The sequence below is a fragment of the Callorhinchus milii genome, unplaced genomic scaffold, assembly GCF_018977255.1.
Source record: "Callorhinchus milii isolate IMCB2004 unplaced genomic scaffold, IMCB_Cmil_1.0 Scaffold14, whole genome shotgun sequence".
NCBI lineage: Eukaryota > Metazoa > Chordata > Chondrichthyes > Chimaeriformes > Callorhinchidae > Callorhinchus > Callorhinchus milii.
In genome coordinates, this window is record NW_024704755.1 from 10,352,249 (window position 1) to 10,368,984 (window position 16,736).

A 16,736-nucleotide genomic window follows, 5' to 3' on the forward strand; every position below is an offset into this window, starting at 1 on the left:
TATGAGTTTTGTGATCAAATTTTAATATAACAATAATAACAATAATCCTTGCATTTGATATAGCGCCTTAATACGTCTCAAAGTGCTTCACAGAATATACTGTAAAGTGAATGGACCATATATTTTGTGAGCGTTTCTGAATGTTTCTATGTTTCTAAAGGCAAGTTGCCATACCTTGCCTTGGTCAGCTCATACTTTTTTGGGGGGGTCAGATGGGTGTCTAACGCATGCAGCAACCCATCACCAGGCTTAAGAGTATCCAAATCAAATTGAGACTTCCGTGCATCCCACCTGCGCATGGAAATCCCAGAGATAGATTGTTCAGCTCATACAAAAAACCGTATCTTGCTTTCAACCGTTACAATTGTTCTGGCACAATGCAAAAGCGAGTGGAATAATTGCGCTTTGGCAAATCAAAATCCACATCTTGTTATAGCGCCTTATCACGTCATTGACACGTCTCAAAGCACTTCACAGCATATACTGTAAAGTGGATTGTGTATTTTGTGGGCAAAACGCAGCAGCCAATTGTGCACAGCAGTGTCCCACAAACAGTCATGGATTGAGTGACACAATTTTTTTTTGAGGGATTATTAACCCCCCCCCGGAAAGCGATCCGCCAATCGACTAACAACCAGGTTCCTGCTTATTGCTAGGTAAACAGAGGTGGGTAGTGTGAGGAAACTTGCCTAAAGTTTCACCGTGACCAGGAATCGAATCAAGATCCTCTCGCTTGCAAGGCAAGTGCTCTAACCAATAAGCTACAGGACTCACAAATTGGAGATTTAGAAGATCAGGCACAAGATTTTTTTTTGGTTTTCATTAAGACAAGTATTGAATTGTTAGAATTATGCATCATGATGATGAATTTGAGAGCGAGGAACTTGAGTTGAGGATTTCTGGTATAATTCTCGGGAACCTGGTGGGCTTCCTTCAGAACATCAGGTAACGGATACCAGGGAACAAATTGTCACCACCCTTAGCTGCAAACCACTTGTCTTTAGATGTCATCTTTAGATGATTTAGATGTCAGTGGAAATCAAAAGGTGATGGAGGGGGCCTGAGTGATGAAGGGTGGTGCACATTTGCAATCTGAAGAACATCCAAGGCCCTTGAATTGCTAAAAATGCAGTGACTACACTTTCCAATAAAATCCTGTGGAGCGCTTTGAGACATCTCGACGACATCAAATATGCTATGGCAAATGCAAGGATTATTAAATTGGCTGCCGCATTCATCTGCAAAATACAGTCATTATATTTTATAGAAAGTCCTGTGAAGTGAAGTGCTTTGGCACGTCCTTTTGACGTGAAATGCACTATGTCAAATGTAAGGGTTATTATTTGTTATGAATTGTTAAATTATTCTAATAATTTATATCATAATTTATGTAATTAAAATAGAAGTTAATAGTCCCAAGGAGTTATTTTTTAATCCCATCGAAGGCCGTAGACGGTGTTTTATTATGTTTCCAGAAGTGTGCTGTTATATTCAATCTTTGGGCAGTATTTATTTTGCATGAAAACACAATATATATTGGTCTCTAATGCTGTGAACTGTTACTCATTTACTCTGTTGCCCATCTGGTACAGCTTGGCTTTACTTTTTTTTGTGGAATTTGCGAGTTGCTTGATGTATTTGTCATCTGCATGACAGCTTCCTTGGATGTGAGAGGTGCAGTGTGCTGGAGTAGTCCAGCTGTGTGTATTTGTCTCTGCATCAAGATGAGGAGCAGCACTTAGCCATAACTGACAATCAAATGTGAACAAGGACTCACTCGAGAGTGCATTTTTATGTTGTGTGCTTTGGTGTGCATTCGGTGTTTGACATAAGCAGGGATGTGTGTCATATTTTCTAGCCTTTAGAGCATCCATACTGTTTTCATGCACATTGATTAAACAATATAATAAAAAGTGGACCTTGCAATATCTGTCTTTTTAAATCTTGGAAGTAGATGTGGCGTTTGCTGCAGTGTTGTCCATTCCCATTGAAACCTTCATTATTAGGGTTATATTGAGTAAGACGGAAAGGAGGAAGCCAAAGTTGGTATTCAACTGTGAGAAGAGATGATTCTGCTGTGCTCTATGGCACACCGAGCCCTGGAACAATATGATATGTTTTTCAGTTTCCACAAATACTGATTTACTGAGCTAGTAGCAGTGGTTTCGATGGGACATGGTGTTGAGCAGAGACCAGGTGCTTCACCTCTGGAATAGGGAAGAAATAAATGAGGGCATTTCAAGGCTGGCCCTATTGTGCATCTCCAGACAGTCGGCTCAAAAGACAAGAGCAGAAACATGGGGACAAGGAGTGGTGCATGAAGACCTAACTGGAGAAGGGGTTTTGATAAATGATCACTGAAAGTTTATCAGCCCTTCAGAAACAGGTTTTGGTTGCGCTAATTCATAGGAAGAGATTTCACAAGAGTGGCTGAGTTGGGCGAGGGTGAGAATGTTAGTGACAGAGGAGCAACTGAATGTCGATGGTCCTAAAAGTTCTGGGTAATTGCTAACCTGTTACAGTTTCTCTTCTTCCCAATGATTCTGAATCAGAAGAGACCAGTTCCCTTGAGTCTGTGCTTCAAACAACATTGTGCAGTTCTACACATTTGTGAGACGTTAAGTTTTGCATACAGCAGTTGATGTGATACTTTGACTTTGGAATCCATCACCAGGAATGAATATTAATAATAATCATTATATTTGATACATCACCATTCACATTGGCAGGACCTTCGCAGGATTTAATATAAACAGTAGTGACTGTGTATTTTGTAGGCGAACAAATCAGAATGAATGAGTGATAGAAAAAGGCTTTATCACAGCAGAAGTTTTATATAGCGCCTTGTAACTTGTGTAAACATTCATGAGTTAATTGGAAAGTAAGTTAAACGTTTAATCTTGGTTTCAAAGACTGAAGGTGAATGGTTAGGGTTGTAAACATGTTCTGGGATAAGTCATATACTTGTATCAGTGGAGAACTTGTTAATCTAGTTATTTATTCTGTACCAATAACTTTTTATTAATAGAAAAAAAAGCACATAATTAGACTCCAAGGAGGAACATAAGAAATAAAGGTTTCCACTTGACGAACAAATACAATAAATATGATCATGTAAATGTCACTGTATTGCTGATCACTTATTCGAGTCGTTTTTTTCTGAATCACATTGGCTGGGCCTGAGGAGAGTTCTGCATATATAGAGAACACCAACCAAAACTTAAAGTCCTAAATCCATAATCCTGATTGCTTTTCTCTTGACTGTCTGATGCATTAATGTCCTTTCTGAACTCAGAGTTCCCAAAATTGCTCCAAATGTTCCAAGCGTAGCCTCCCTACTGATCTCTGCACATTTTATAAAGACAGCGTGAGTGGCTTAGCCTTTGGGGGTTGAGTAAATGCGCCAATTGTGACACTGAGATCAGGAAGGTACTTGTTTTGAGATAGCGAATCTCGGCAAGAGTAGCAGAAATGAGAGCAGTGGCCCACTTTTGCAATACCTGCATATGCGAATTGCTTGGAATGAACTATAACAAAAATGTTCTTTGAAATGACAGCCAAGCTGAGTTTTATGAGAATAATAAAGAGCCATATACTGTATTTATATGGCCTTACTTTAAAGTTCTAGTGGAATGTAACATAGTTGGATTTTGTCAGACATTGGAAAATAGTGAAAGCAGCATATATTTTAACTTGCATAATTGACTACTCTACTTAAAGTTTGTATTTCAAATATGTGAGTCCAAGATTGGGCAACATCTTTTTCACATTGTCCTTGCCATAAAATGTTCTCATACGTTGTCGTTTTCGTGAAGAAGCAGTTTGATGAGAAGTTAAAATGTCAGCAAAAGAGGAGTCGATAAAGGGTATGTATGATGTGTTCATTATAGAATTGCTTTTGTACAAAAATGCAGGGATAAGATCTAGAAGAGCAAAAAACTGATTTGTAATCTTTGATTGAATTGCTTTTGACGGTAATCTGCACCATCAGTGCTCCTCAGTGAAATATTGTTTGAAATGGCAGTTTTATAACCACACATTTGTGCATCAGAAATAAAAAAAACATAAAAGGTACACTGGCACATTGCACCACGTTGGGGAAATTGTATCATAGCCTTCACTGCCTAGGATTTGGCTATGCAGGTGCGGGAAGTGATATCAACACTGACCTGATAGGCCAGATATTGATCATGTTTTACTGTTAGGGAAGCCACCCAGCATTTTTGAAGTGACCTAGGTGGTTTCTGCACAAAGTTTGAATTTTTTTGGAAAGTAAGTGTCTGTTCCACACCCCAATCATCCTGTCAGCCAAACAGTGACGAAACAAAGCCCATTATAACAGGGGTTATGCTGCATTATGGTAATGTAGGAACGACTTCACTGAAGATCATCTGGGGAAATGCGGCTTCACTATCTCGACTGGAAAAAGTTATGAGCTGTCTAATACGTTCTGACTTTGTCCTCTGTTTTTAAGTTATTATTATTTTTCAAACCTGCTTTGTTCTTATTTAACAGAAGCAAAAGCTGCTGAAAGAAATTCAGGACCGAAAGCTTCCATATCTAACACCCAAAGATGTGCAGTTTGAAGAGCTGGTATACATTTTTTTTTACATATTAATGGGTTCTGAAAGCCATAAAGGACATTTAATTATTGTGAATAATTTCAGCTATATTGAGCAGCTGGATTCAGGCAGAAGACAAGACTGTGGCATCAAAAACCATTTCATTTTTTTAATTAAAGCATTTAATTTGACTGTGAATGGGAATATATAATGCATCAATATAGAATTTTGAGGGTTCCAGTAGAGTTTTTACAATACATCCATCAATGTGACAAGGTTATAGCCTTATATCACAGGTGGTAAATCGCCTGCCTCAGAACCACTTGCTGTGTGTTCAGCATCCAGGATTACAAGTCAGTTCCGTGAAGTGCTTTGAGACGTCCTCCCGACGTGAAATTCGCAATGTAAATGGATGTTGTCTAGCACTATTTGAAAAGAGAAGGGAGTTTCTCCTGGTGTCCTGGCCAAAGGTCTCCCAGATAGCATTTCTCATTCACTCCATGGTTGTTTTTGGACATCACTGTATGCAAGTTGGCCCCACATTTGCCCACAAAACACTAATTCACTATACTTTGCAGTAAATCTTGTGAAGTGCTTTGAGACCTCCACTTGACATGAAAGGTGCTGTATCAAATTCATGGATGATTATTGTTACTGTCAGAAGAAGACAATGAGGAGGGAAGGAACGAACACTGAAAGTCGAGCATTGGCTGTTATGTTTGAAACTGAGCAGCTTCTAATGAAGTGGCCTAAAAGTAGGTTGTCTGCTTGCCTTGCCAACCAGAAAATATTGCATGATGTTGATAATCAACCTATGATGGGGGAGGAGAGATGGGGAGATGCATAAAATATACGTATTGTATATAATTGTTTTCTTCACACGTGATTTATGGTTCCTGGTTAAAATTTTGTGTTTCGCGTATTGTTTTATGCAAATCTATCATTTCAGCACATTACGTCAATTTCATTTAGATACAAGTAGGTAACCTAAGTCAAGGCTTATTTGTAATATGCTCATCAAAATGCAGCCAGCTGTGCTTTGCAAGGCACCTGCCAGCCCTTGCCTTTCCCTTGCTTTCCATGAAGCTCCGTGTTTTCTTGAAACTGCTGGTAATCATTGTAGTGTGGACTTGTGTAATGAAAGTGACAGTAAGACCTGCATGATACCATGTCTCATGGGCCTGCAAAAAAGCTGAACTGCATTTGGACAGCATTTACCACAAGTGAGTCACAATATTAAAGCTTATATTTAGGGTTCTTCCGATGGTTCAGCGAGTTTATCCAGTGAGTAGCTAAGACACACAGAACTGGAATAACCAGTCTGTTATGAGTTAGCTAGTCTTGTCCTGGAAGCAGCCATTGTTCTCATTAAAGTGCTCTGGGATACTGCCCCATGTGAAGAGCGCTACATAAATGCCAGTTGTTGTTGTTCTCAAGGCTCCAGGTTAGGGGAAGATTCATTTTGTTGCCCACCTTTGAACACTTACTTCCTTACATTATGACTCAATAGCCTCTCAACAACTACTATTGAAGCCCGTACATGAATAACAGCCACTTGCATGAGATTCCTAACTGTAAAACAACAATTTGCGCTTTTATATAGGGCCCTTCTCGTAGGATAATGCCTTGGAGTGACAGGGTCGAACACTTAAATACTGCGCAGAAGATTATTTAAAAGTGACAAGTTAACCACACATTTGTGTAATAACATTAAAATAGGAAGTGCTATGAAAATCTGACTTTTACAAATGAGTATTCAGTCATTTGTGTGTTGTTCTGTCATTTGGGCTCACGGTGGTTATTCACTGTTCCTCATTGTCATTACTTGGATTTTTGTCAGTTTGTGTAAGATATTATACCTTCGCTTTCAGTTTTATCAATTATGTAAGAAAAAATTGAGCAACTGTTAGATTGTATATACATCTCTCTCTCGCTGTGTATATACATATGTAATTGTCTGGAATTGTAACTCCTTTTTGTTCTCTTCAGTCAAAGGCCAAATATTCCAAGTTAAACCTAAAACCAGCCAAATGTGTGCCTCAGGAAGTTCATCAAAAAGTCCAACAGGGCTTGACAACTCTGCGAGACTGTAAGTGCTTTGCACAAGATCTTGTTCAAATAAAAGGCAAAGATGTACTTACCCCAGTGTCCAGAATACTGATAGGAGACCCAGGTTGTACATATCGTTATTTGGACACACGACTGTTTGCAGTCCCTTGGTCATCGGATGGAGTTGAGGTCAAGTACAGTCGTGATGAAATCGGTAAAGCCTGCCAAGCTGTTAAAGATCTGAATGAATATTTGCATGGGGAAGCGATGAAGCTTTTGCTGGATCGCTTTTCATCTCAGGTTAAAGAGGAAGGATCTATGGGGAAGGCAACACCAAGCAAACCAGAGGAGCCCTCTGCAAGTGTGGTAGATGAAACTCATGACAAAAATCGAGGTACCACATTGCAAGACAGAACATCTTTTAACGTGGTCTTGTTGAACTACATGGATCCTTCAAACATGGTATACCTAAAAGAAGAACCTTATTTCGGAATGGGAAAGATGGCTGTGAGTTGGCATCATGATGAGAACCTGATGGCAAGGTCAACAGTTGCTGTGTACAACTACAGCTGTGATGGTATGTATAAGGAATGAATAGGGAATTACTAGATTACCTCTTGCTGTTTAATGTTTCCACCCCCTGAAGCTTTCTTCACATTCTACATAGCGACTGTGCACCTGCAAGCTTGTACACCAATTTAGATTTACTGTTTGCTAATTGTTTTAGAGCACTATAGAAATGTTAAATCAACACATGTGGGCAGGCCAGTTTCTATATTTTATGGAATCCATTTTGTTTACATAAAACTGCGTTGCCTTTATTAGTGCGAGCAAGTGCGTGTGTGCATTGTAATTAAATAACTGGTTGGATGCCAAAAAATATTAAATCTGCAACAACAACAAAAATTCACTGCTGGGTCCCTCAGGTGCACGTTTCCACTCGTATAAATGCTTTTATTGTCCTTGACATCATCGTTTCTATTGGAGTGATTTGTCAGAAATGAACTGGCTGCTGTAGCATGCTGACTTTATTACCATTCCTTGCTTTCAAGATACTACTGGGGTTGGCTTTGAACCGAAGTACTTGGTTCGAAACCTGCTGCCCTTTTTTGCAACACGCTTTCTTTAACTCCCCGAGAAGCAGCTTTATCAAGCTTTAAGAACAAACCTGTAACTGAGGGACCTCAGCTCACACACGCCAATTCATCAAATGTAAAGGTCTTTGTTTGTTTTAATCTCCTAACTCACTGGTCGTAGCTATTCTGCTCATTTGTTACCGATAATTATCAAAGCTTTTGAATGACTAACCTGTGAATGCTGCCTTGAGTGTTTTGGCAATAAATTTTTAAAAACACAAAAAAAACTCATTTTAACGAGCACATTCCAAAGGTGCTGGATTTATTAGGAAACCCCAGGAAACTTTGATTGAAATTACTCTTTCTGATTGTAGTCCTACATTTTATTGGTGCCATATTGCGAACAGTGTTGCACTTAGTAATGCCTGCCAAAACTTCAGCAAATTCTGTGAAACAGACGTCCAGTTAATCCGCAGTGGGTTCTCTCTTTAATTTTTATGCTACATTGTATTCAAAATGCCTTCAAACTAAGCAATGCAATTTGCAGGCTTCTTAAAGTACTGCTGTGAAATTAAGATCCGATTTATGTGAGCAGTGCTCTTTTAAACAAAACCAAATCCCCCAAAAGACTTTAGTATTGATTATTTGCTGGGTGTTCGGTAGATCTTTGTTTTCTCATTTGTGGAGTCTATGATAGAAAAGCCTGGAGCGGAGTAACCACGACAGTGACAGCCTGAAAAACAATTGGGGCTTTTCATTATGTTTCCTTTTTTTACATTTTGAGTACAAGTGAAATCACTTGACAGATTACTGTGCACGTGCATCAGACTGTCAGACATTCTGATGAGGAGTTTCTGCAACACATGAAATCCTTCACCGCTTAGGAATTGACTGTATGATGAATTCATTTGTTTTCTATATAAATAATCTCCTTTTGAATATGGTGGAATATCTCTTAGGGGGACAGATTTATTATAATGTACCTTGTTATGGTTCTGATAAATCACTTTTAATTGAACCCCACCCACCATCACTGTTTTGTTCAACAGATTTAAGACCTACCACAGCTGAAGGTAGCGGAAAGTCAGTGGAAGGCAGAGACCCAGCATGTTGGCACATTGGTCTGAAAATAGCCTGGGACATTGAGACACCAGGGTTGGCATTGCCACTGCATCCAGGCGACTGCTACTTTATGCTTGGTAACATTTTAATATTTTACCTACTTAATGTCCTGATCATCTATAAAACGCTTTGTGGCTGAAGGTCAAGGAACAGAAGGGTTGTGTTTAGTATATCTGCAACACTCTCATCTTTTTTCTGTTTGAAATGAAAGCCTGACCAAACCTGTTTTATGTTACAGTATATAAATGATTATTGCATTTTGAAGTACAGTGGACTCGCCTTCATATCCTAAAGCTTGCTTTTTTTTTCAAAGTAGCTGTGGGGTCTTGCAACCTTTTCAGGTTCAAAATTAAAAGCACGTGCGACAGCTTGTGTTTTTATTACCGTATTTGAGTCTATAGCGGATGAAGTGTGAGATTGTTCTTTTTAAACATGAGCTTGCCGACTGAAAAATGAATTATTTTCAAAAAGCACCTTCCAGTATAAGTGAAAAAGAATGTGAGCCCATGGAATTGAGCGGCACTGAGCTGCCGTAAGAGGCACAGTTTGCTGTGTACACTTGTATACAGTATATGCAAACTTGTGTATAATGTAACATAAAATTGGCTTGCTGTGGGACAACCATGGATAGAATTCTTACTGCTAACAAAGTGCAGTTGAAGATACGTGGGGATTTTATGTATTAAAAAAAGAAGCGGTTTCTCACAATTTAATGATAAAATATCAGTCTGCAAGAGAAGTGTGGACTGGGTTGTGATGTCACAAGGTACAGTTTTCCAGGGTGTCTGATACATGACCTGTTTGGTGTAAGCCATAAATTTACACACAATAAGAAGGCATGTAAAGGCTTTAATGCTTTCTGTACCCTGAAGTGTTAAATAGAGCTGTTTTAGTTTCATTGCTAAAGAATGTTGATCGTGTCCCATCCAAAATGTTCAAAAAAGCGCTCTTCTTCCCGGACGACACACTGACATTTAGACCTTAAGGACAGGAAACCGAGATAAAGGGTTTCAAGAGTGATAGTCGAGTGACGATTGCAGGCTCACCCTCTGCATAACCTTTTTATGGAAACACTCACACCACTAGATACTGGCTAAATTATAGACATCAGTGCACTGGAGAAAAGAAACACTGTGATTTAGTTTTCTTAGAGTTTTCTTTTACTGCTTTTACTAATACTTTACAATGACTTTCCCACTGAAAGTATTTGCACTGTGAACTGAGCTGATTGCGAAATGGTTTACAAGCTGTCGGTAAATGAGTTGATCGGACTAACGCGCATGCAAACCCTGAAAATGAATTAATTTGTTTTCTTTTTGAAAAAGTTCTTTATTTTTTGTGTTTCACCTTACGTTCTCCTGCACGGTTCGTTAAGCAAGAGTGTGAGCAAGGCATCCCGTTTCCAGGTGCTTACCAATCTATGACGAACCAGTGGGAAAGCAATCTGGGATGATTTTGCTTCCTTCTGAATTGGGAAGCACTTTGCTTCTGTGCAGCACTCTCCTTCCCCATTATACTGACCAACACTTGAAGCTTGACCTATCACTCCGTGTATCAGCGTACAGCCTAATTCATGGTGCAATCAATTTCTTCTATTTGAATGGTGTCTGCCATTGATTGCATATGCATAAATAATATGGGTGTAATATACTAGTCAGAATATGGGGGGAAAGACTATGTTTAATCAAAACATCATTCACCATAAAGATTTTGTTTGGTTCTACAATCATTTGGGTTTCCAATTTAAGGGATGTGAGCATGCCAATTGAGGATGACTACTGAATGGGTGTTTTGAGTCCCGAAACATATTTTATAAATATATTCTATTCTTAATAGGAAAAAGATGAAAGAACTTTGAAAGTTGCCTTTAGCCCAGTCGAAACACATTTCTTTCATCAACCAATGCAGTCACAAGTGGACACTTTCTGCTAACAATAAAATGCCCAGCTTTTAGCATTGTTAAAAATTTAAATGGCCTTGGTTGGTTTCTGACCCATATTCCACTCTGAATTCTGCATTCCACATAGCTATTGTAGTGCAGCTTAATTTGTATGAAAATACAAAAGATTAATTGTAAACTTTGAGCAATGATTTATCAGATTCAAAGGATGGAATTTTTGCTAATCTACAACATCTGCCTACACGATTCCCTTCACATCCTGTAGGCCAGATCCAGCTGAAGGCAATGCTAACAGCAGAATGAAAATGTTTCCTGTTAAACTTAAAGTGGTTGTTCCTAAACACACTTGCAAAACGCTTGACACCTCCTCAACATATGTGCCAATGTTTGTCCATCACATGTGTCACATTAGATTGCTTTTTTCCTGCCCTGCTAATGTTTATCCATACCGTAAGTAAGGGGAGACTCACTCAATTTATCCTTATTTTAAAGAGAGACAATGAACAATTCTTTGAAAACATAATTCTGTATAATAATTGTGCGTTATGTTTCACCCACAAAACATAGTCAATTCACTTTATCGTATACTGTGAAGCACTTTGAGATTCAACGATGTGATAAGGTGCTATATCAAATGCAAGGATTATTATTATTTACTATTAATTATACTTCACTTACCGGGTTACCTATCTGAATAGGAAACAAACTGTTGAGATAATTGTGAGCTTGAATCATTAAACATTTTTTCCGCTTGATAGACTATCCAAATCGAGCTATCCATTTTTAGTTTTTGACTGCCATAATCCTTGGCATTTTTTCTGTCTCGCAAGTAAAAAATTTCCAAATATGTGCTATGCATTTTTAAGAAATAGAATCATTTTGCTTTAGCAGTGATTGAATTGTTTTATGCCCGAGTTTCAATTCTACACTGACTGTTGCAGACATTTCTTTGTCAATGATGGACTTGATTTCACTGTGTAATGTGTGTGCAGACTTCCAGCAGCAAGTGAGATATTGTAGGCTCCTGCAGTTATTCTTCATTATGCGTACATTGATAGCAGGCACTCTGGCAAAGAAATTGTCAGGGATAGCCAACAAGATTGAATCGTTCAGCCCACAAGCGCACCTCTACTTTGATTAATTATAGCGATAACAGAAAAAAGGCGTATATCATGGAGTCAGCCTACACTTTGGGGGGAAAAGTCATGATAAAGTAGCTAGTTAAGCTAACAGTCAAGAAATATAGCATCATTTCTTTCCCCTTAGGCTGATGTCTGGAACAGAATCAGAATCTGAGGGCAACCCTCTGCACTCGATCCTGGCGGGGCAGGAATTCCACTTGCAGTTTGTATGTAGATCCATCTTAAATAGCATCAGAACAGACAAGAGCCAATGGTTCCATTTTGGTAACATACTTCCCTTTAACTTTGAAGCTCCAAGTAACATTGACATGTTGGCTTGTCATCTACCTCCACATATTGGAAATATGCCAAAGGATGTGCAGCTGTGTAAGGTGTTGTTAATACAAATAATCCATGTTGTGAATATCACAAGTTGGTTCCCATCATTACCTTATTGAAAATGTATTAAAAACACAAACGATGATCCTTATATTTGATGCAATTCTTTCACGTTGGGACGATCTCTCATAGTGTTTCACAGGATTTATTGTAAAATGTAGTGACTGTGCATTTTGTAGGCGAATGTGGCAGCCAATTTTCTCACAGCCATATCCCATAAACAGCCATGATGCCAAATTTGGGTAGTGCAGTCTCGAAGATCCTTTGTACTGAAAGAGTGAACAAGAGAATGGGTTAAGCAGGGGTGGTTGCAGTTGAAAAGAACATGAAGAGTGAGGAAAAAGCGAATATTATTGTCATAACACTTCACTACTTTTCAGAAAAGAAAATTGTCCTATTACAAATTTCCCATTGTAGCACAGGATCAAAATTGAACTTCACAGTTTGATGTTGATTGATGAAATGCCTCAGCTGGACATAAGCGTCTGTTGCAGATGCAATAATGTATTTCATGTTTAGCTATATCGCTCCCAGTCATTTCTGTTCTCTTCAGTATTGATAATTGTTTGCATTTGCTAGTCGGGTGTATTCTGCAAGTCTATGACAATAATCTTTGCATTTGATATAGCGCTTTTCACGTCTTCTAGACGTCTCAAAGTGCTTCACAGAATATACTGTAAAGTGAATTGACTGTATATTTGTGAGTGAAATGCAGCAGCCAATTGTGCGCAGCAGTGTCCCACAAACAGTCGTGGATTGAGTGACCAAATTGTTATTTTATTTATTTAATATTTATTTATTTGTATTTTATATTTATTTCTACGCTTCTTGAATTATTGCTTCCTCTTGCCTGCTTGTTTTGTAATATTCAGTGCAGTATCTGTCTTGAAGATTAAATTTCATTTTTAATATTTTTTTGTATGGATTAAAGACGATTGTGTCTTATAATCTGTCCTCAGACGATCTTAATATGACCCATCAACATTGTGTTCTGTCTGGTCTGCAACCTCGCTTCAGCTGTACCCACCGAGTGGCAGAGGTAAGATTGAATGTTAAAGCAGCCTTGCTTTATTTTCGAGCCGTTAGCAAAATTTATTTCCTGACCTGATGGTGCAACTACTATGCTGTTGTAATCTGAATATTAAAATTCACATAGATGCTTCTGCGTTTCTTCTCCCTTTTTTTTCCCCAATCTGAACTCTTACGTCCCAATGTTGCATAAAACTGGAAATTGAAACAAAGATTATTTTGATACCAACGTGCCTTGTTCAAGATTACTTCCAGAGATTTCACCGACGTTATAAATATTTCACCAAACACATTACAATGTGAAACAAAATCAAGCNTTTTTGTTAAATTGCAATGGACATGTCATACATTTTTCATCAAAGTATGCAAAGTGAAAATGGGAAGCGTAAATACAGATATTGCTTGTGTATTTATGGCATGTACAAGAGAGGGTTGCTTTGGCATTCATGGCAAATTGGTTACGCTACCTGATCTTTATATTTTACAAAGGATGATAACCTTAATGCAGTGGAAGGCATTGCTGAATGAATTTGAAGCTCTTCTTCCTCACAGATACCCCTAGTCAGGTTAACTGAGATAGTTCCAGTGTTTGATCTGCTAAATACTATTATCTTTCAATGTCAAATGAATTTGGATTAAATAGATAAAATTAGGTGATACACAAGCCTGTCACAATTGGTGATATGGAAGCTGAAAAGTTCAAGGGGTTTTAAAACAGTCAAAATGTATTCTCTTGCGTTTGATTATTTATATTTCCAAAAGTTGAAAGTAATTCCTGTTGTAAATCAAATTTGTGTCTCATTTAGGGAATACTCTCTTCAAGTCCAAGTTGAAATAAGCTGCTTAATGCAGCTTACATTGCATTGTAATTGTAATTAAAGATTAATTTGGATTGAAGCAATATTTAAAAATCTGCACAAAAGTGAAATGAGGCCATTTTTGGACTCGTATTTTGTTGAGTCCATTTTAAGGAATAGATATGTACAGGAAACACCGATTCCTGTTGAAAATTGTTACGTTCGTGCAAGTAAGTTGTAAACTAAAGCAACTTGCATTTATATAGCAACATCTGGTCTCGGCTTTACAAAACCTAAAAATGAATGAGCATTACTTGTCTGAATAGGTTTATTCAGGACGTGGAGTCCTGTAGCTCAGTGGTTAGAGCACTCGCTTTGCAAGTGAGAGACCTGAGTTCAATTCCAGGCAGAGGGCGAAACCTTGGGCAAGTTTCCTTACTCCACACAGAGCCTAATAACAATCCCTCCAAAAACCCAAAACAATAATAAATTGGTCATTTTCAATCTACGACTGTTTGTGGGACATTGCTGTGCGCAATTGGCTGCCGCGTTCGCCCACAAATATACAGTCAATTCACTTTACAGTGTGTTCTGTGAAGCGCTTTGGGACGTCCTCCCGACGTGAAAAGCGCTATATCAAATGCAAGGATTATTATTATTATTATTTAGGTTAGTTCTATTTATTGACTTAAAGCAACACCAAGAAGAACTATCAAATTAAAGCAAACCTGATAATGTGAGCAACTGAATATTTTTAACAATGAAAAGTTTGTTCCGAAATCTAATCAGGTTAACATTAAAGTTGTAACTTGTTGCTTGGACCAGATTTTAGCCAGGACAACAAGAGAAAATACGTTCTCTTTTGCAAATAGTGGCAAAGGATCAATGTTTGCAATACACATTTAATTAAGGGGACAGGGGTTATGTGGCCAAAGTTCTGACACCACACAAGTGCGTTTGAATGGAACAGGGGATTTTCATTGAGAAACTTTGTCTTTTTCTACAAAAGTATGACATCCTGTATATATTGCTTGTGCATAACTTCAGCTATACCCACCAAGCTTACAATGTGTGGAACAGAAGTTGCTGCATAATTGATTTGACTAAAGTTTTTAAAAAAAAGCTACAAGCTTATGTTGATAGCCACCTGTGGGACTGCAGTGAATACCTTCTTCAGCTACTAAGATATTCAACAACAAAAACAAACTCCAGGTTTTGTGAGTTGATAAATGAATTGAATGCTCCAGGCCCAAGCCATACATACCAAGTGTGGTTGAAATGCTTTGCTGCATCAGCCATAATAGGTGTAGCTACTGCAATTGGAGAGGAAAAGGAATCAGACAGGACTCTGAGTGCTGACCACTTTACAGTAACTCCTGCTGTGGGGACTTGGCTTGAGGATGGGATAGAGCTCGGCTGGGATATCGCACACGGGAGAAATTGGCGACACCCACTAGTTAGGTTCACACGTGCTTATTAGCCACTTACACAGATCTGAGAACCCATGGATCCTTACCTCAGCAGTGCTTTACAGGAAGGAAGGGAAATTATTTCAAAATTATTTCAAAAATATCAAATAGAAAGAAAGAGCAGGATACCAGGAGATTTTAATCCATAAACATGTCAGAAATATACGTGGGGTTTTGGACTATTCTGACAGTAGCTCTGTCACAAACCAACAACAACAACCACCGCAATATTACGTATGTATAGCTCCTTTCACATTGGGAGGCTGGCCCAAGACGCTGGATAGAGTCTTGCACCTGGGGTCGGGGTCGGGGAGGGTGGAGGGCAGGGGAGGAAGCAGGGAGATTGAAATCACGGTCAAAGAGGAGGGTATTGAGATGGGTTTTGAAGGAGGCAAGGGAGGGGGCGAGGCGGAGGGACTGTGGGATGGAGTTCCAGAGTGTGGGGGCAGAGTGCCAGAAGGCCCATCCGCCAATAGTGGGGCGAGCAAGGCAGGGGACATGAAGCAGGCCGGAGCCTGCTGAGCGGAGGGAGCGGGCAGGATGGTAAGTGGTTAGGAGATCACAGAGGTACTGGGGAGCAAGACCATGAAGGGGTTTTAAGGTGAGGACCAGGATCTTGAACTGTATCCTCTGTGTGATGGGAAGCCAGTGGAGTCAGGCGAGGATGGGGTTGTTAGGGTCACGGAGCCTGGTCCAGGAGAAGACACGGGCTGCATAATTCTGGATGATCTGCAGTCTATGGAGGGAGGAGTTGGGTAGCCCAACAAGCTGTGAGTTTGCATAGTCAAGCCTCGATGTAATGTATGAGAGTTTCGACAGCCTGTGGTGTGAGACAGTGGCGGAGTCGAGCGATGTTGCGGTGGTGGGGGAAGGCAGAGCGAGTCATGGTGAGGATGTGGGGCAGAAAGGATAGTTGAGAGTCAAACAAGACGCCAATGTTCCGGACTGGCTTAGCAAGGTGGAGTGTGCAATCGTGGATGGTGATGCTGTCAGGGCCTGAGGTGAGGAGGCGCTGACGGGAACCACTCTCATAATTTGAGAAATCAATGCAGTTTTCTATTTGTTTTGGCATAAACTTGGTATTACCGCCATTCACTACGCAATTTATCTTCCCTGAAGAAAGCTGTACAGAGCCTCGCCCAGAGCCTCTAACTGAACAGAAGCTAGTAATGTAAAACACAACATGTAGCAAACTCTTAACTGAACCACATT

At 39.3% G+C, this 16,736-nt stretch overlaps 1 protein-coding gene across 1 annotated transcript in view; it reads left to right on the forward strand.

The window, feature by feature from the left end:
• fto (FTO alpha-ketoglutarate dependent dioxygenase) overlaps positions 1-16,736 on the forward strand; it is a 150,148-nt gene that overhangs the window by 25,349 nt on the left and 108,063 nt on the right. Inside the window, exons 2-5 of the mRNA XM_007889581.2 lie at positions 4,516-4,593; positions 6,552-7,188; positions 8,737-8,886; positions 13,189-13,268. Coding sequence (XP_007887772.2) covers positions 4,516-4,593; positions 6,552-7,188; positions 8,737-8,886; positions 13,189-13,268 — 945 coding nt within the window. The remainder of the gene's footprint in view (positions 1-4,515; positions 4,594-6,551; positions 7,189-8,736; positions 8,887-13,188; positions 13,269-16,736) is intronic.